General features: G+C 67.8%; 2 protein-coding genes across 2 annotated transcripts; one reads left to right on the top strand and one right to left on the bottom strand.

The window, feature by feature from the left end:
* Positions 1–792: 792 nt before the first annotated feature.
* Positions 793–15640, bottom strand: OPLAH (5-oxoprolinase, ATP-hydrolysing). The gene is made up of 26 exons (XM_074889715.1): positions 15326–15640; positions 13859–14050; positions 11481–11595; positions 11269–11392; positions 11000–11195; positions 9954–10119; positions 9750–9888; positions 9479–9546; positions 9143–9405; positions 8932–9044; positions 7883–8053; positions 7664–7801; positions 6977–7115; positions 6778–6890; positions 6032–6183; positions 5761–5921; positions 5569–5670; positions 5291–5465; positions 3739–3923; positions 3522–3653; positions 3286–3420; positions 2396–2545; positions 1842–1999; positions 1599–1759; positions 1417–1514; positions 793–1334 (listed from the first exon to the last, which is right to left on the bottom strand). The coding sequence occupies exons 1-26, from the start codon at positions 15497–15499 to the stop codon at positions 1182–1184; spliced, it is 3873 nt and encodes a 1290-aa protein (XP_074745816.1). The 5' UTR covers positions 15500–15640; the 3' UTR covers positions 793–1181.
* Positions 15641–15774: 134 nt separating this feature from the next.
* Positions 15775–18547, top strand: EXOSC4 (exosome component 4). Its single transcript, XM_074889688.1, has 3 exons — positions 15775–15980; positions 17823–18029; positions 18128–18547. Exons 1-3 carry the CDS (start codon positions 15810–15812, stop codon positions 18485–18487), a joined length of 738 nt encoding a protein of 245 aa, XP_074745789.1. The 5' UTR covers positions 15775–15809; the 3' UTR covers positions 18488–18547.
* Positions 18548–19456: the final 909 nt, after the last annotated feature.

Raw genomic sequence — 19456 nt, 5'->3', positions numbered from 1 at the left:
TGATGGCTCCTTGGGGACCCTTGGGAACCTCTTCATGGGGACCCTCTTCATGGGGACCCTCTTGACGGCTCCTTGGGGACCCTTGGGAACCTCTTCTTGGGGACCCTTGGGGACCCTCTTGATGGCTCCTTGGGGACCCTTGGGAACCTCTTCATGGGGACCCTTGGGGACCCTCTTGATGGCTCCATGGGGACCCTTGGGAACCTCTTCATGGGGACCCTCTTCATGGGGACCCTCTTGACGGCTCCTTGGGGACCCTTGGGAACCTCTTCTTGGGGACCCTTGGGGACCCTCTTGATGGCTCCTTGGGGACCCTTGGGAACCTCTTCATGGGGACCCTTGGGGACCCTCTTGACGGCTCCATGGGGACCCTTGGGAACCTCTTCATGGGGACCCTCTTCATGGGGACCCTCTTGACGGCTCCTTGGGGACCCTTGGGAACCTCTTCATGGGGACCCTCTTGACGGCTCCTTGGGGACCCTTGGGAACCTCTTCATGGGGACCCTCTTGATGGCTCCTTGGGGACCCTTGGGAACCTCTTCATGGGGACCCTTGGGGACCCTCTTGATGGCTCCTTGGGGACCCTTGGGAACCTCTTCTTGGGGACCCTTGGGGACCCTCTTGATGGCTCCTTGGGGACCCTTGGGAACCTCTTCTTGGGGACCCTTGGGGACCATTCCCTGAGGACTCCCGTGCTCTGCTCCTTGGGGTCCCCTGGGGTGGGGGGGAGCTGCCTGCCAGAGGGACCCCCAGCACCCCCCCAACCCCACCCCCCCACCACGGCCCTGCGGGAAGGGCCTGAAGGCTCATTTATTGAAAGGCACTGAGTTGGGGAGCGGGGAGGGGGCAGGGGGAGCCCCCCATGCTTGGGGCTGGGCCCCCCCATTCGGGGGGGCTGAGCCCCAGGTGCAGTGAAGCACAAGCTGGGGGGGGCGAGAGGCTGCGCCCTGCCCCACAGCGGGGTGACCCTCCGGTCCCCCCTCTTTGGGGTGGGGGGCAGGAGCCTGAGGGGTAGAGATTGAGGGGGTGGGGGGCTGCTCCTTGAGGGGGTGCATAGCTGGGGTTGGGGGGGCTGCCCCATGGACTGTGCGTATCTGGGGTTGGGGGGCTGCCCCGTGGGGAGTGTGGACCGGGGGATGGGGGCTGCCAACAGCTTGGGGGGGGGGGGACAGGGACCCCCCTCAAACGGCCTCTTGTGCCCGCCGGTACTCGAAGACGCTCCCACGCTCGGCGAAGCTCCGGGGTGCCGGCAGCTCCGGGGGCTCCTCGGGGTCCCCCCCGTCCTCGGGGGAACCGAAGCCACCCCCGCCGGGGGTCTGCAGACGGAAAACATCCTGCGGAGGAAATGGGGAGGGGTCAGGGGGTGCTGGGGGAGGGTGTTGGGGGGGTTTTGGGGGGGTCCCACGCCGCGCTCACCCCCGGCTCCACCGTCACCGAGGTCTTGGCGCCCAGGTTGATGGTCCGGCCGTCGCGGCGCAGCAGCAGGTTGAGTCCGGGGGCGCCGGGGCTGCCCCCTAAGAGGCAGAAAAGTGGGGTGTAGGGTCAGAGGGTGATGAAGGGGGGGATCCTGCGGGGGGGGGGGGGGTGTCCCCGCTGACCTCGCAGGCCGTAGGGGCGGACGGCGCGGCGCTCGCTCAGCACCGACAGCACCAGCTCCTCGCGGAACAGCAGCTCCCGCACGACGCCGTCGCCCCCCCGGCAGCGCCCTGCGCCCCCCGAACCCCGGCGCAGCTCGAAGCGCTGCAGGACCACGGGGTACCTGGGGGACACACACACACACACACACGGAGGGGGGGTTGAGTCCCAAACTCCGATAGCCCCTCCCTCGTCCCGGCACTCACCGCTGCTCCAGGATCTCGGGGTCGGTGATGCGGGTGTTGGTCATGTGCGTGTGGACGCCGGCGCGGCCGTGCCAGCGCGGGCCGGCCCCCGCGCCCCCCGCCACCGTCTCGTAGTAGCCCACGCGCTGGTTGCCGAAGGTGACGTTGTTCATGCAGCCCTGGAAGGTGGGGGGGGGGCGTGGGGGAGCCCACACACCCCCAGCTGTGGAGTCCCATCCTTGGGACCCTCAGGACCCCCGACCCCTGGGACCCCCAACCCCTGGGACCCCCAGGACCCCCGATCCCCAGCACCCCAGGACCTCCAACCCCACCCCGGAACTCCTGACCCCCTGTGACCTGCAGCACCCTGGACCCCTGTGACCCCCAACTCCGAGCACCCCCGACCCCTGGCACCCCAGGACCCCCAGCCCCCAGGGCCCCCAACCCCTGGACTCCCACCTCCCTGGGTCCCCAGACCCTCCAGGCCCCCCAACCCCCAGGCCCCCCATGTCCCTGGGATCCCCAACCCCTGTCACCCCAGCACCCCAGGCCCCCAGGCCCCGCCAAGTCCCTACCTGGGAGGCAGCGCAGACGCCGAAGGCGCGGAAGATGACATCGACCACGCGCTGGGAGGTCAGGACGTTGCCCCCCACCACGGCGGCCTCAGGGGAGGGGTCCAGGATGGAGCCCTTGGGGATCACCACGCGCACAGGGGCCAGGCAGCCCTGGGGGGGGGTGAGGAGGCTCCTCAGCCCTAGACAGCCCCCCAGATCCTGCCCCACCACACCACCAGCACTCTGACACACACACACACACACACACACTTTCCTGCCCTGGGGGAGAAGGGACGCAGGACCCCCCCACCCACCCCAAGGGGTTGGGGCCCCAGGACCCCCCTGTCCCAGGGGATCAGGGTCCCAGAGCACCCCCCTGGGGGATCGGGGTGCCAGGACCGCCCCCCCCCCCCCCCCCACCCAGGGCCAGCACCAGGCTCTTCTGGGGGGTCTGCCTGGTGGGGGGGTGCGGGGGGAGTCCCACAGCCTGGGGGTCTCACAGCCCAAGGGTCCCACATCCAGGGGGTCCCATAGGTGGGGGTCCCATAATCGGGGGGGTCCCACATCCAGGCGGTCCCATAGCTCAGGGGTTCCCACAGTCAAGGGAGTCCCACAGCCTGGGGGTCCCATAGCTGGGAGGTTCCACAGTTGGGGGGGGTCCCACAGTCAGCGGATCCCCCAGACAGGAGGTTCTGCAGCCTGGGGGTTCCATTGTCGGGGGTCCCACAGCTGGGGGCGTCCTACAGCTGGGGGGTCCCCCAGCCTAGGGGTGCCTCAGGCGGGGGTCCCACAGCCCAGGGGTCCCATAGATGGGGGTGCTCTGTAGTTGGGGGGTCTCACAGCCCAGGGGTGCCCCAGGTGGGGGGTTCCCACAGCCCAGGGGTGCCCGGGGGGGGACACACCCCACTCACCTGGTTGAGGGGGATGTCCTGGCCCACCATGCAGCGCAGGCAGTAGATGAGGGCCGAGAGGGTGATGGCGCGGGGGGCGTTGCAGTTCCCGTACACCTCCGGCCCCGAGCCCGAGAAGTCGAAGACGGCGCTGCCCTGTGGGGACCCCCAGGGGGTGACCCGTGGGGGGGGGTCCCCCAAACCCCATCGTGGAGCCACAGAGGGGTGGGGGGAGCATGGTGGGGCCACCCACTCACCTCCTGGGGGTCCACCTGCACCCGCAGGCGGATGGGTGACCCATCGTCCATGCGGTCCTCGGCCTCCAGCGCCGTGCCCCAGCGCGCCGCAAAACCCTTCAGCATCTCCCGCACAGCCACCTCGGCGTTGGCCTGGGGACGGCGGCGTCACGCGGCGGCGCCCGGGGTTTGGGGGGTGCCCGGGGGTGCTGGGGGGGTCCAGGGTGGGGGGTCCCACCTGGATGTGGGCCATGTAGGCCTGGACGGCGGCGAGGCCGTGGAGGCGGATGAGCTCGGTGACCAGCTGGATGCCCTTCTGGTTGGCGGCCACCTGGGCTCGCAGGTCCGACAGGTTGTCCGGCAAGTTCCGGGTGCCGCTGCAGCCGGGGACGCGGCCCGGCGCCATCAGGGCCTCCGTCACCGCTGTGGGGGGCGGGTGAGTGGGGCCAGGGTGGAGGGTGACCAGCCCCGCCGTGGCCCTAACACCCCGTTGTGTCCTCGCTGCGTCCCCACTGTCCCCACTGCATCCCCACCGTGTCCCTGTCACCCCCACTGTGTCCCCACCACAGTCCTGCCACCCCCACCATGTCCCCACCATGTCACCATGTCCCCACCGTCCCCACCATGGCCCTGCCATGTCCACCATGTCCCCACCATCCCCACCACGTCCTCACCATGTCCCCACCACGGCCCTGCCACACCGACTGTGTCCTCACTGTGTCCCCATCAAGTCCTCATTGTGTCCTCACCACGTCCCCACCATGTCCCCACCATCTCCACCGTGTCCCCACCATTCCCACCATGTCCCCATCTCCACCGTGTCCCCACGATGTCCCCACCATCTCCACCATTCCCAGTGTGTCCTCGCCATCTCCCCGCCATGACCCTGCCATCCCCACCGTGTTCTCACCCGTGTCCCCACCACGGTCCTGCCATCCCCTCCACATCCCCACCAGCCCCACTGTGTCCTCACCAAGTCCCCACCACGTCCCTGACATCCCCACCACCTCCACTATGTCCCCACCACCCCCACCGCCTCCCTGTCATCTCCCCCATGGCGACACCATCCCCACCATGTCCTCACTGTGTCCCCACTGTCCCCACCATCTCCACCATCCTCACTACATCCATGACATCTCCACCATCCCCACCTCATCCCTGCCATCTCCAGTGTCCTCACCATGTCCCCACTGTCCCCATCATGTCCTCACCATCCCCACTGTGGTCCGGCCATCCCCACCATGTCCCCACCATCCCCACCATGTTCTTAACGTGTCCCCACCATCCCCGTGTCCTCACCATGTCCCCATCATGTCCTCACCAAGTCCCCACCATCCCCACTGCATCCCTGTCACCCCACCGTGTCCTCACCAAGTCCCCACCATGTCCGCACTGTCCCTGTCATCCCCACCATCCCCACATCCTCACCCTGTCCCCACTGTCCTCACCATGTCCCCACCATCGTCCCGTGTCCCCCACCATGACCCACTGTCCCTGTCATCCCCACCGTGTCCCCGCTGTCCCTGTCATCCTCACCACATCCCCGATGTCCCCACCATCCCCATCACATCCCCACCGTGTTCCCACCATCCTCACCACATCCCTGATGTCCCCACCATGTCCCCACCGTGTCCTCACTGTGTCCCCACTGTTCCCACCACGTCCCCACTATCGCCACCACATTCCCACCGTGTCCCCACTGTCCGCACCACGTCCCCACCATCCCCACCACGTCCTCACCACATCCCTGATGTCCCCACCACGGCCCCGCCGTGCCGGCACAGACCCACCCTCCTCCTGGAAGACTCCGTCCTTCACCAGCTTGAAGGAGACGAAGACAGCCCCCTCCTCCCGCAGCGCCTTGGAGTGGGGGGGCATGGAGCCGGGGGTGACCCCCCCGATGTCGGCGTGGTGCCCACGGCTGGCCACAAAGAAGACGGGCTTGGGGACCCCTGGCCAGAAAACCTGGGGCGGGGAGGGAGCCCAGCGCTGAGCCAGCATCCTGGGATTGAAAGGAGGGGGGTGTTTCCTGCACCCCGGGGTGCCCTGGGGGGGGTCCCACACTCACAGGGGTGATGACGGTGAGGTCGGGGAGGTGGCTGCCCCCCGCACAGGGGTGGTTGCTGAGGATGACGTCCCCCTCCCGCAGGTCCTCACCCAGGTTGCGGATCTACAACAGCATGGCGAAGGGCTGAGCGGGTCCTGGGGGGGGCGGGAGGGGGTGTCCTGGGTTGGGGGGGGGACTCCCCCCCTCTCGTACCTGGAACTGGACGGTCTCCTGCATGGCGCCCAGGTGGACAGGGATGTGGGGGGCGTTGGACACCAGCCCCCCGTCCGGCCCGAAGAGCGCGCAGGAGAAATCCAGCCGCTCCTTGATGTTGGTGGAGATGGCCGTGCGCTGCAGGATGCGGCCCATCTGCTCTGCGGGGGGAGCAGCGGGACAGGGGGGGACCCCTCAAGAGAGAGCCCCCTCCCCACAGAGCCCCTCTGCCTCCTCCCGAGACCCCCCCAGTACCCCCCTCGGAGCCCACCTGCGATGCTCATGAAGCGGTGGGAGAAGATGGAGAGCTGGACGGCGTCGAGCTGGGGGCCGACGGGCCGGGGGGGCCCCGAGCCGACCGCGATGGAGACGTCGCCGAAGCGGGTGAGGCTGGCGGTGCAGCCCGGCTCCACCACGATAGTGCTGGGGGGGGCGGCGGCACCCTGAGTTCGAGGGGCGCAGGGCTCCTCGGGGTCCCCAACAGCCCCCCTGGGGTCCCCACCAGCTCCTTGGGGTCACCACTGACTTCCTGCGGTTCCCACCATCCCCCCGCGTTCCCCACCAGCTTCTTGGGGTCCCCACCATCTCACCAGAGTCCCCAACAACCCCCTGCGGTCCCACTGTCACCCTGGCGTCCCCACTGACTCCCTCAGGGTTCCCACCAGCCCCCCAGGATCCCCACCAGCTACTTGGGGTCCCCACTGACTTCCTGGGGTCCCCACCATCCCCCTGCGGTCCCCACCAGCATCTTGGGGTCTCCAACACCTCACCAGGGTCTCCAACAGCCCCCCAGGGACCCACCAGCTCCTCAGGGTCCCACCATCCCCCAGGATCCCCACCAGCTCCCTGGAGTCCTGCTGTCATTCCAGGATGCCCACCATCCCCTTAGGGTGCCCATCATCCCCCCAGGGGCCCCACCAGCTCCTTGGGTTCCCCACCATCTCACCAGGGTCCCCACCAGCTCCTTGGGGTCCCCCCCAGCTCCCTGGGAACCCACCATCCCCCCGGGGTCCCCACCTATTCTTGTCGATGATGATGGCGGGGCCGGGGACGAGGTGGTCACAGGCCAGCTCCTCCAGCAGGAACACCGGCGTCTCCAGGTACCCCTCCTCGAAGTAGCACCGCGTCACCTGCGGGACCCCCCGCCGGGTCACCCCCGTCGGGTCACCCCCTGCCCCCCGCAGGCCCCGCCAGGCCCCCCCGTCCCCGTCCTCACCGTCTCCACACGGGCCGGTTTCCCGCTGGGGGCCAGGGGGGTGTCGCAGCTGACGCCGCTGCTGCCGGTGCCGCGCACCCGCACGTCGTCCACCACCACGGGCCGGTCGGGGATGGTGAAGCCGAACTCCAGCAGGTACCTGGGGGGCGGGCAGTGGGCACCGGCTGCGGCAAGGGGGCACCAGGAGACCCCGGCCACCCCTGGCACGGCGTGGCAGTGCCAGGATGGGGATTGGCGTTGGGGTGGGATTGTGGTGCTGGGACAGGGATCACGGCACTGGGATGGGGATCGTGGCACTGGGACGGGGATTGTGGCACTGGGATGGGGATTGTGGCACTGGGACAGGGATCGTGGCACTGGGATGGGGATCGTGGTGCTGGGATGGGGATTGTGGCACTGGGACGGGGATTGTGGTGCTGGGATGGGGATCACGGCACTGGGATGGGGATCGCGGCACTGGGGCAGGGATCGTGGCACTGGGACGGGGATCATGGTGCTGGGATGGGGATCGTGGCACTGGGACGGGGATTGTGGCACTGGGATGGGGATCGTGGTGCTGGGGCGGGGATTGTGGCACTGGGATGGGGATCACAGCACTGGGATAGGGATTGTGGCACTGGGACGGGGATTGTGGCACTGGGATGGGGATCATGGTGCTGGGATGGGGCTCACAGCGCCGGGACCGACCGGCTGGTGAAGGCAGCGAGGAAGTCGCCAGCGCGGCAGGAGTCGGGGGTGGGCGGGTGCCCCTTGGCCGAGCACATCAGGGCGCAGTCGGTGCCCTCGTAGCGCAGGTGCAGGAACGCCTCGGTGCGGATCTGCTCCCTGCAGCACCGCTGTGTCACCGCGGGGTGCCCCCACGTCCGGGTGTCCCCCCCCCCCCTCCCCGGCACCCCGTGGGCTCACCCGGCGAAGCCCTGGGCCCGCAGCGCGTCCTGGCACTCCTGCTGCAGCGCGGCGATGCGCCCGTCCAGGCGGGCGAAGGCAGCTGGCTCGTAGCGGAGGGCGCAGGGCGCCTGGGCCTCGTGCACCACGTCCGCCAGCGCCAGCCCGTAGGCCGAGAGCACCCCGCTGTACCTGCGCCCAGGGGCACCCGCTGCCACCGCTGCCACCCCCCCGTGGGGACAGCCCGGACCGGCCCTGGGGCACCCCCACACCCAGCGCACAGGGGCACCCCGATATCCATCACCCAGGGACACCCCCACACCCAGCACCCGTGGGTACCCCTAACCCAGCGCACAGGGGCGCCCCCCGATTCACACCCAGGGGCATCCCCACACCCAGCATCTGCAGCGCCCCGATATCCAGCACCCAGGGGCACCCCCACACCCAGGGGCACCCCCAAACTCACACCCAGGGGCATCCACAGATCCACACCCAGGGGCACCCCCAAACCCCAGTGCCTGTGGGTACCCCCACACCCAGCACCCAGGGGCACCCCCCAACTCACACCCAGAGGCATCCCCAGATCTGCACCCAGGGGCACCCCCACACCCAGTGTACAGGGGTACCCCCAGACCCAGCACCCGGGGCACCCCCTGATCTGGCCCAGGGGCACCCATATATCCATCACCCAGGGGCACCCCCAGACTCAGTGCCCAAGGACACCCCTATGTCCAGGGTCCACAGGCACCCCCTGATCCAACACTCAGGGGCACCCCCAAACCCAGCACCGAGGGGCACCCCCAAACCCCACACACCCACCTGGGGACCAGGGTACCCCCAAACCCACCCACTGGGGGGACCTGGGACACCCCCAAACCCATCTGCTTGGATGGGGGGGCTGCGACACCCTCAAACCCAACACACCCACCTCGGGGGGGGGGGGGGGGGCAGAGCCCCCCAACCCCACATCATCTCCCCAGCGGCTGGGAACATCCCAACACCAACTGGGGGGTGCTGGGTGCCCCCCCCCACCCCCCATTGGGACCAGCCCCCCCCCCCAATTCACCTACTTGTGGATGAAGACCCTGCTCATGCCCAGGGCGCGGGCGATGGCGCAGGCGTGCTGCCCCCCCGCACCCCCAAAGCAGGCCAGCACGTGGCGGGCGGCGTCGTGACCCCGCGCCTGGCGGTGGAGGGGGGGGGGAGACACACAACGCCGCGCGGTGACACCTGTGCCGGCAACACTGGGAACCCCCCAACCACCCCTGGGGCCACCCCCACCTGCGTCAGGGCGCGGATGGGCCGGCACATGGCCTCGTTGGCCACCCGCACAAAGCCCATGGCCACCTCCTCCACTGAGAGTGGCCGGCGGGCGCCGGTGCCGGCTACGAAGGCGTCGATACGGGTGGCCAAATCCCGAAACGCCTGCGCCGCCGCCTCCCGGCACAGCGGCTGGTCCTCGCCCGGCCCGAAGATACGCGGGAAATACTCGGGGAGCAGGCGGCCCAGGCACAGGTTGGCGTCGGTGACGGTCAACGGGCCCCCTGCGCCGGGGCAGCTGGTGAGCACAGGCGCCTTGGTGGCCCTGTGGCTACCGCCAGCCCCGCGGCCACTCACCTTTGCGGTAGCAAGCTGGGCCAGGGTGGGCGCCCGCCGATTCCGGGCCCACCACGTAGAGCCCAGACCTGGAGGGGAGACACCGGCGGGAGCGGGGAAGGGCACCGCCACCACGCCACCGCCACGTCACCACCGTGCCACCACCGCACCACTGCCGTGTCACGACCACGCCGCCACCGCGGAAGGTTCTGGCGAGTGCTTTCCACCACAGACACCCCCCCCGCAGCGCCCCGACCCCCCCTCAACGTGGCGGCGTCTCCCCAAACCGCACCTGAAGAAGAGGCGGGAGCCGCCACCAGCCGCCACGGTGTTGATGTCGAGCTGTGGCGCCTGGATGCTGACGCCGGCGGTGGTGGCCTCGAAGACGTGCTCGAACTCGCCGGCGTAGCGGCTGACGTCCGTCGAGGTGCCTGGGGGAGCGCGGCTCAGCCCCAGTTGGCCGCCCCTGGCCCCCCTTGTCCCCCCCCGCTCTCACCTCCCATGTCGAAGCCGATGACGGGCTGCCCGCCGTGGTGGCCGTAGGTGGTGGCGGCGTAGCCCACCACGCCGCCGGCCGGCCCCGAGAGGATGGCGCGGGCCCCGCTGAAGTGCTGCATCGGGGTCAGGCCCCCGTCTGAGCGCATGAACAGCACCGGCACGTCCTGGGGGGGGCACATGGTGGTGGGGGGGGGCAGGTGGGGTGGTTGCCCATTGGGAGGGGGGTCTGGGTGCCCATGGTGGGGGGTCCTGGCGGGATGGGTGCCCATGGAAGCGTCCTGGGTGCCCAGGGGGGATCCCAGCAGGATGGGTGCCCATGGGGGGGTCCTGGATTTCCATGGTGGGGGCCTGGCAGGGTGGGTGCCCATGGCGGGGGAGTGGGTCCTGGTTGCCCATGGGGGCTCCTGGTGGGATGGGTGCCCATGGGGGGGGCCCTGGATGAGTGTCCATGGGGGATCCTGGTGGGATGGGTGTCCATGAGGGGGGGGCGGGTCCTGGGTGCCCATGGCAGGGGGGTCTGGCAGGATGGGTGCCCATGGGGAGGGGGTCCTGGGTGCCCATGGGGGGTCCTGGTGAGTTGGGTGCCCATGGGGGGTCTTGGTTGCCCATGGGGGGTCCTGGCAGGATGGGTGTCCATGGGGGGGAGGGTTGGGTGCCCGTGGTGGGGGGGTCTGGCAGGACGGGTACCCATGGTGGAGGCCAGGTGGGATGGGTGCCCATGAGGGGGGTCCTGGTTGCCCGGGGGGGGGTCCTGGTGGGATGGGTACCCATGGGGGGGGCCTGACAGGATGAGTGCCCATGGGATGGGTCTGGATGGGTGCCCATGGTGTGTCCCAGCAGGATGGGTGTCCGTGGGGGGGTCCTGGCAGGATGGGCATCCACAGGGGGGTCCTGGATGGGTGCCCATGGGAGGCTCCCAGTGAGATGGGTGCCCACAGGGGAGTCCCAGCAGGATGGGTGCCCATGGAGCATGCTGGATGTGTGCCCATGGGGGTCCCAGCAGCACGGGCACCCACCGGGGGGGTTCCCGGCGCCCCCGCTCACCCGCAGCTGCCGGGCGAAGCCGTCGCGGAAGCTGCCCAAGTAGCGCTGGATGCAGGGGGTGAGGTAGGCGTCGGCACAGGCCGTGTACCCGCGCGGCACCGCCCGCACCATCCCCGCCACCGCCGACGACAGCGACACGTGCTGGAAGCCCAACTCCCGCGCCAGCGCCCCGACCTGCTCCTCGTGGCCAGGCCAGCTGCCGGGGGGACGGTGTCAGGTGGGTGCGGAGTGTCCCCAGGCGTGTCCCCGTCCCCCCCCGCGGGACTCACGCGTAGGAGTGGAGCAGCAGCACGGCCAGGCTGCGGATGCCACGCGCCAGCACCCGCTCCAGCTCCCGCCGCAGCGCCGACAGCTCCAGCGGCCGCTGCACCAGCAGGGATGTCCCCATGGAGCCTGGGGACAGCCAGGAGGGGGGGTCATGGCATGATGTCATCCCCCAGACCCCCCCCCCCCCATGCCCTGATGTGGTGGTGGTCCCCACCTTCGAGCAGCGGGAGGGTTTCTCTCCCCGGGAGGCGGCAGCCGGGCTGGTGCGGGATCAGCCGCTCGTCCACCTCGATCACCTCCTCGTACAGCATCTCCGGCACCGCCACCTCCTGCACGGGGACGGGGACCGGGATGTCACCCGGGGGGCACCGGGGATGGGGGTGTCTCCCGAGGAGGCCAGCGTGGGACAGGGGTGTCACCTAGGGGGCACTGCAGGATGGGGGTGCCACCTGAGGGGCCCACCGTGGGATGGGGATGTCACCCAGGGGGCCACCACAGGGTGGGGGTGTCATCTGGGGGGCCACCACAGATGGGGGTGCCACCTGGGGGGCCACCATAGGATGGGGGTGTCACCTGGAGGGCCACTGTGGGATGAGGATGTCACTTGGGGGGCCACCATGAGACCAGGGTGTCACCTGAGGGGGCCACCACAGACAGGGATGTCACCTGCGGGGCCACCATGGGATGGGGATGTCACCTGGGGGGCCACCACAGGATGGGGGTGTCACCTGAGGGGGCCACTGTGGGACAGGGATGTCACCTGGGTGGCCACCGTGGATGGGGATGTCACCCGGGGGGCCACTACAGGATGGGGGTGTCACCTGAGGGGGCCACTGTGGGACCAGGACATCACCTGGGGGGCAACCGTGGGATGGGGACGTCACCTGGGGAGGCCACCATGGGACTGGGATGTCACCTGGGGGGCCACCGTGGGCTGGATCATCACCCTGGGGGGCCACCGTGAGTCCCCCTCCCCAGTGGGCCACCCCGGGGCCGCGCTGGCCTGGCCGGTGCCGCCGGAGCTGCCGCTGGCCACCGGCCAACCGGGGCGGCGCGTGGGGGCTGGCGCGGGGCCGGGGCTGGCGCGAGGCCGCGGCAGTGCCCAGCAGCGCTCACGGGACGCGGCACCCGGTGACTTCCCACCACCGCCAAGGACGTCCGCGGCGGGCAGAGGACGCACCGGGCCCCGCCGGGATGGGACGGGACGGGGTTGGGGTCGCACGGGGACACATCGCCCCGAGCGCCGGCGGTGCCGGTCACAGGGCCGCGCTGGTCACGCGGCTGGGCCAGCCCGGGTCCAGGCGCTGCGGGCCACCGGGACGGGGCACCCTGAGCCTGGAGAGCGCGGGGCACCGGGATGGGGCAGCCCAGTGCCGCGGGGTGAAGGTCACGGGGATGTGGCACCCCGACCCCCGATAAGCTGGGTCACAGGGACGTGGCACCTCAGTGCCGGGGGGTGAAGGTCACGGGGACGTGGCAACCTGAGCCTGGACACTGTGGGTCACGGGGATGCGGCACCCCAACCCAGGGCGGTGTGGGACACACTGGGACGTGCCACCCCAATCCCAGAAGGTGAAGGTCACGGGGACGTGGCACCCCAACCCCAGATGAGCTGGGTCACGGGGATGTGGCACCCTGAGCCTGGGTGGTGTGGGTTAGGGGGACGTGGCACCCTGATCTCAGATGGTGAAGGTCACGGGGACGTGGCACCTCAACCCTGGACACTGTGGGTCACAGGGATGTGTCACCCCAATCCCACAAGGTGAAGGTCACGGGGACGTGGCACCCTGAGCCTGGACACTGTGGGTCACAGGGATGGCACCCCAATCCCACAAGGTGAAGGTCACGGGGACGTGCCACCCCAACCCCAGATGATGTGGGTCACACTGGGACATGCCACCCTGATCTCAGATGGTGAAGGTCATGGGGACATGGCACCCCAACCTCAGATGATCTGGGTCACAGGGACGTGTCACCCCAATCCCACAAGGTGAAGGTCACGGGGACGTGGCACCCCAACCCCCAATGATCTGGGTCACAGGGACGTGGCACCCTGAGCCTGAGTGGCACTGGGGCAGGGCGACGTGGCACCCCAACCTGGGGCAGTGTGGGACGTGTCACCCCAATCTTACAAGGTGAAGGTCACGGGCATGTGGCACCCTGAGCCTGAGTGGCATTGGGGCAGGGTGACGTGGCACCCCAACCCTGGGCACTGTGGGTCACAGGGTCATGTCACTCCAATCCCACAAGGTGAAGGTCACAGGGACGTGGCACCCCAACCCCCAATGATCTGGGTCGTGGGGACGTGGCACCCTGATCTCGGATGGTGAAGGTCACAGGGACGTGGCACCCTGAGCCTGGGTGGCATTGGGGCAGGGCAACGTGGCACCCCAACCTGGGGCACTGTGGGTCACAGGGACGTGCCACCCCAATCCCACAAGGTGAAGGTCACGGGGAGGTGCCCCCCCAACCCAGGGCAGTGTGGGTCACGCAGGGACGTGCCACCCCGCTCCCGGAGGCCGTGCGTGGCAGGGCAGTGCCACCCTAATCCCCCGGCGCTGCGGGTGCCCCGGCGGCGGGGCCGGGCCTCACCAGGTCGAAGATGCGTGGCCGGGCCTGGGTGCCGATGTGCAGGAGGTCACGGAAGCCGCGGGTGACCAGCAGGGCCAGGCGCTCGCCCCGGCGCTCCAGCAGCGCGTTGGTGGCCACCGTGGTGCCCATGCGGATCCACTCGATGCCAGAGGCGTCCAGGGGCTGGTCCCGCGGCACCGGCACCCCCCTCTCCTGCCGGCACCCCGGGCCTCAGCCCCACGGCCCCCCACGGCCCCGCAGCACCCCCAGACCTGCAGCCCCACGGCCCCCCCATGGCCTTGCAGCCCCATGGCCCCCCCTGGCCCCGCAGCACCCCCAGACCCGCAGCCCCATGGCCCCCCCCCACGGCCCCCCAGCCCCACGGCCCCCCCCAAGCCCCCTCGCGGACCCACAGCACGCCCAGACCATCACCCCCATGCCCCCCCCCACGGACCTGCAGCCCCATGGTCCCCCCCACGGACCCGCAGCCCCACAGACCCCCCACAGGCCCCCCACAGCCCCGCATCCCCCCCAGACCCTCAGCCCCATGGACCCCCACGGACCCGCAGCCCCACGACACCACTGTGGACCCCCAGCCCCACCCCAGACCCTCAGCCCACGGCACCCCCGTGGACCCTCAGTCCCCCCAACCCTCAGCCCCATGGCCCCACCGTGGACCCTCAGCCCCACTGTGGCCCCCCCAGCCCCATGGCCCATCACAGACCCTCACCCCCATGGTCCCATCATGGACCCTCAGTCCCCCCCCCAGCCCCTCAGCCCCATGGCCCCACTGTGGACCCTCATCCCCCCCCTCCCCAACCCTCACCCCCACGGTGCCCCCGTGGACCTTCAGCCCCCCCCCCAGACCCTCGGCCCCCCCGGTGCAGGGTGGGAAGGGGGGGTCTGGACTGGACCAGGCTGCCCCAACCCCCAGCCCTCGGAGGGGGCACAGGGCTGGCCCGGGGTGGGGCCGGGGCTGGGGGGCGGTCCCGGGGGGGTCCTGGGGAGGTGCCAGTGGGGTGGGGTCCGGGGGGGTCCCAGGAGAAGATCCCAGGGGGATGGTCTCGGGGGGAGGGTCTCGGGGAGATCCTGGAGGGGGGGTCCCAGTGGGGAGGGTATGGGGGGGGGGGTTCGGGGGGGGGGAGAGTCTTGAGGGGAGGGTCCTGGACACGTCCTGGGGGGGGCGTGGGGGGTGTTCCCGGGTGTGGCCCTGGGGGAGTCCAGGAGGGATCTAAGGGGATCCCGGGGGGGGTGTACGGGGGGGTCTTGGGGAGGGCCCCGAGTGAGAGTCCCTGGGGGAGTCTCGGGGGGAGGAAGAGGGTCCCGGGGGGAGGGTCCCGGGGTGTCCCATGAGTGTCTCGGGGGTCCCGAGGGGGTCCGGAGGGGGGGTCCGGGTTGTCCCAGGGGAGAGCCCCGGGGGGAGGGTCTTAGGGGGAGGTCTCGGGGTGTCCCGAGGGGATCTGGGGGGGGGTGTCCCGGCGGCGGCACCTCCTGCAGGACGCGGCGGATGCCCTCGGTGGGGGCGTCTCCGTAGGCCGGGTCCTCGGAGAGCAGCTTGAGGACGCGGACGCGACCCCCGGGGCAGCGGGCGAAGACGTCAGTGAAGGTGCCGCCGCGATCGATGGCGAACTGGAACCCGGCGGGAACCGACGGCGCCGCCATGGCGGGACCGGACGGGACCGGACGGCCCGGTACGACCGGCACGGACGGGTAAAGATCGCTAACGATCGGTAAAAAGCTCGGAAAAGATCGATCCGGGTCGGTCCCCCCGGGCAGCGCCGAGCACCGGCCCCGCGGGGGCGTGGTCACAGAGGGGGCGGCTCCTGGAGGCGGGGCCACGGGGCGGGATGGGCGTGGCCTCCGCTGAGGGCGTGGTCTCTGCCGCGGAGCGCGCGGGGCATGCCGGGAGCCGTAGTCCCGCGCGGGGCATGCCGGGATCCGTAGTGCGGCGGCGGGGGCGAGGGCGCGCAAGATGGCGGCGGCCGAGTTGCTGTCGGACGAGGGGTACCGGGCGGACGGGCGGCGTCCCGCCGAGCTCCGCAAGGTCCGAGCCCGCATGGGCGTCTTCACGCAGGCCGACGGCTCGGCCTACATCGAGCAGGGCAACACCAAGGCGCTGGCCGTCGTCTACGGCCCCCACGAGGTGAGCGGCGGCGAGTGCCGGGGCCTGGGCTCCGCTTAGGCCCGAGCTTGTGGCCTACCGCGGTGGCGGCTGTCCGGACCCCCCCATGGATCCCCGTTCCTCTGCGACCGTAAAAGCCGGCAGAGTAACTCTCTAAAGACTCCTTTTGGAGTTTTAGGAAGCAGGCGTTCTTTACTGCAGCGCTGGGTGCACACGCTTCACAAAATAGATTCGTGTGTTTAAGAGTCGGGCTGACCCAGAGCTGAGGGATCTGGTGGAGTTGGGAACGGTCAGGGTGAGGTTCATGGTTGGGCTGGAGGAGCTTCAAGGGCTTTTCCAACCGAGGTGATTCTGTGGAAAAGCGAGCGCACCCTGGATCTGTAAGTGGCAGCTCATATACGGTGAGATCATACATGTTAATAACTTTTCCAAGAAATGAGTTACATATGTGTTAGATTTTCTGGAACTAATTACAATATCTGCATCCTCATTACACGTGTGCTGTTCTTGCTGGGTGGTGGTCTTGCGGTGTCCCTGGGAGTTGTTGGTAGTCACCCCACTGTGTCTGCTGGTTGGTCCCAGGGCTCACACACGCTCACTGTTAATGACCTTCACCGGGCTGGGGGTGTCTCTGGGCTGGATTTATTAACAACTCGGAGTTGGGCCAATCCCGCAGCGAGTGGCCAGGACTAACAGAAAGCTGTAGATATATTTTTTATATATATATATTCTGTACATGTGGTTGTACGTAACAACACGCGATACAAAAAGTCTTTGGTGTTTTCCCAGGAACTCTCAGCTCTTAATTCTTCCCCGGTTTCAAAGTCCGTTCTATCCCACAGTTCCAGCTCGTTCCTGTCGCTCTGCCCCAGCCCTGAGCCGCTGCTCACTGGGGCAGTCTTGGCTCATCACGGTTACGCATCGGCATCCAAATTCACCTTCAGACTTCCCCAAAAGGCTCAAAATGGTCTATTTCACACACACTTGCTCTACCTTTAGCTCCTCATTCCCTCCCTTTCTGAGTTGCTGACCCCAGTTCATCGCTTATTTCTCACCTTTTGTTGTGTCTCCACTTAACACCTGAGATTAATTTGGGTGATTGAGGTGGGCTGGGGCTCAGCCAGCCCTGAGGAGGGGCTGTGCAGGGGACACACGAGCAGCGTCCTGCTGTTCTTAGAGCACCTGTAATTAGTTAAATCTATAAAACAATATTTATTAATTATTCCTGCTACTAATAATATCCTAAGAGAGTTTCCTAAAAGCTCGTTCCTTATTGAACTGTCAGTGTTGTTCCTGGAGCAACTGTGCTCTCGTAATTAAATCTATGAAACAATATTTATTAATTATTCCTCCCATTAATAATACCCTAAAAGAAAAAGAGTTTTCTAAAAGCTTGTTCCATTTACCCTCACAAAAGCCTGTTAGGAGCTGTTGTGCAGCTGAGTTGTGTCTTGAGCTGGTTTGTTTTCATTTGTCCCATCCTTGTTCCTGTTACCTTCCAGAATAGGCTCTAATTGTTTTATTTATTATTGCTTTAGGCTCTAATTCTTTTATTTATTAATGTTTCAGGCTCTAATTCTTTTATTTATTATTATTTTAGGCTCTAATTCTTTTATTTATTACTGGTTTAGGCTCTAATTTTTTTATTTACTACTGTCTTAGGCTCTCATTCTTTTATTTATTACTGTCTTATCTTCAAACCCATTTCTTCTTCACGAAAGCACCAACCCTCAGCAGTGTCTGCACGCACCAGAAGCCGCATTGGCACTGCCTTAATTTATTCTCGCTAAAAAGAAATTTTTAGCGAGACGAAAAAAAATAAAGACCAAAAAGTTAGCAAGACGTTTTGGCTTCCTGCTCCAGATCCGCGGCCCCCGCAGCAAGGCGCTGCCCGACCGGGCGCTGGTGAACTGCCGCTACAGCATGGCCACCTTCAGCACAGGCGAGCGGCGCCGGCGGCCCCACGGCGACAGGCAGGCTGGCGAGCTGGCCCTGCTCCTGCGGCAGACCTTCGAGGCCGCCATCCTCACCCAGCTCTACCCCCGCTCCCAAATCGACATCTATGTCCAGGTGACGGGGATGGGGGGGGCAGAGACACACGGCGAGGGGAAAGCGGGGCGCGGGGGGGTCCCGGCACGGCCCCCGCCTCACCGCCGCGCTTCCCCCAGATCCTCCAAGCCGACGGCGGGAACTACTGCGCCGGCGTGAACGCGGCCACGCTGGCGGTGATGGACGCCGGCATCCCCATGCGCGACTACGTCTGCGCCAGCTCGGCCGGGCTGGCCGAGGACACCCCCCTGGCCGACCTGAGCTCGCCCGAGGAGGCGGCGGGGGGCCCGCAGCTGGTGCTGGCGCTGCTGCCGGCGGCCGGGCACATCGCCCTGCTGCAGCTCAGCGCCCGCCTGCACCAGGAGCGGCTGGAGGCGGCGCTGGAGGCGGCCGGGGCGGCGTGCCACGCGCTGCACGCCGTGCTGGACCGCGTGGTGCGGGAGCGGCTACGCGAGGTCACCGCGCTGCTGGGGGACTGAGACGGCGGGACGCTGCCCACCAGCCCCACGCCCCTCGCAATAAACGTCTGGTGTGCCGCAGCCGTGTGCCACAGCCCTGTGTCATAGGCGTGCCGGAGCCGTGTGCCGGAACCATGTGCCAGAACTGCGTGTCATATGCGTGCCGGAGCTGTGTGCTGGAACCATGTGCCAGAATCGTGTGCCCTGTGCCGGAAACATGTGCCATACGTGTGCCAGAACCGTGTGCCCTGTGCCAGCACCGTGTGCCAGCACTGTGTGCCATACGTGTGCTGGAGCCATGTGCCCTGTGCCAGCACCATGTGCCATACGTGTGCCAGAACCATGTGTCCTGTGCCAGCACTGTGTGCCACACATGTTCTATACATGTGCTGGAACCATGTACCATGTGCAGAACAGTGTGCCCTGTGCCAGCACCATGTGTCATATGTGTGTCATACATGTGCTGGAACCGTGTGCTGGAACCATGTGCCCTCTGCCAGCACCGTGTGCCATACGTGTGCCGGAACTGTGTGCCCTGTGCCAGCACCGTGTGCAACGTGCCACGCCATGCACCGGAACCGTGTGTCACACCATGTGCTGTGCACCGCACCGTGTGCCATACCACATCCCTTCTTTGCACACCCTCCACCTTGCACACCTGCCCTCATCACACCTCCCTTGCACCCCCAAACGCACCCCCACTGCGCCGCCCTCTTGCACATGCACCCCCCTTGAACACTCACCCCCTCACATGGCCCTTTGCACGCCCAAACCCACTGCCCTCACACAGTGCTTTGCACACTCACCCGGACCCCTCTGCCTACCCCCTCTTTGCACGCACCCCCTTGCACACCTGCCCCCTGCTAGGTGGCCTCTTGCACACCCACCCCCTTGCACGCCTGCCCTCATCACACCCCTCCTTGCACACCCAAACGCACCCCCACTGTGCTGCCCCATTGCAGAGTCCCCTTGCACACTCACCCCCTCATG

Source organism: Strix uralensis, chromosome 1 (assembly GCF_047716275.1).
Source record: "Strix uralensis isolate ZFMK-TIS-50842 chromosome 1, bStrUra1, whole genome shotgun sequence".
Classification (NCBI taxonomy): domain Eukaryota; kingdom Metazoa; phylum Chordata; class Aves; order Strigiformes; family Strigidae; genus Strix; species Strix uralensis.
This window is presented reverse-complemented; position numbering and strand designations above follow the sequence as displayed.

Excerpts from the sequence above, each read along its gene's own strand:
- OPLAH (XM_074889715.1), bottom strand. The coding sequence starts at position 15,499 with ATGGCGGCGCCGTCGGTTCCCGCCGGGTTCCAGTTCGCCATCGATCGC. Across the intron at positions 7,802-7,882 it reads CGGGCCCAGGGCTTCGCCGG|GGAGCAGATCCGCACCGAGG; the intron begins GTGAGCCCACGG and ends GCGGTGCTGCAG. Across the intron at positions 7,116-7,663 it reads CTCGCTGCCTTCACCAGCCG|GTACCTGCTGGAGTTCGGCT; the intron begins GTCGGTCCCGGC and ends CCCGCCCCCCAG.
- EXOSC4 (XM_074889688.1), top strand. The coding sequence starts at position 15,810 with ATGGCGGCGGCCGAGTTGCTGTCGGACGAGGGGTACCGGGCGGACGGG. Across the intron at positions 15,981-17,822 it reads TCGTCTACGGCCCCCACGAG|ATCCGCGGCCCCCGCAGCAA; the intron begins GTGAGCGGCGGC and ends TTCCTGCTCCAG. Across the intron at positions 18,030-18,127 it reads AAATCGACATCTATGTCCAG|ATCCTCCAAGCCGACGGCGG; the intron begins GTGACGGGGATG and ends CGCTTCCCCCAG.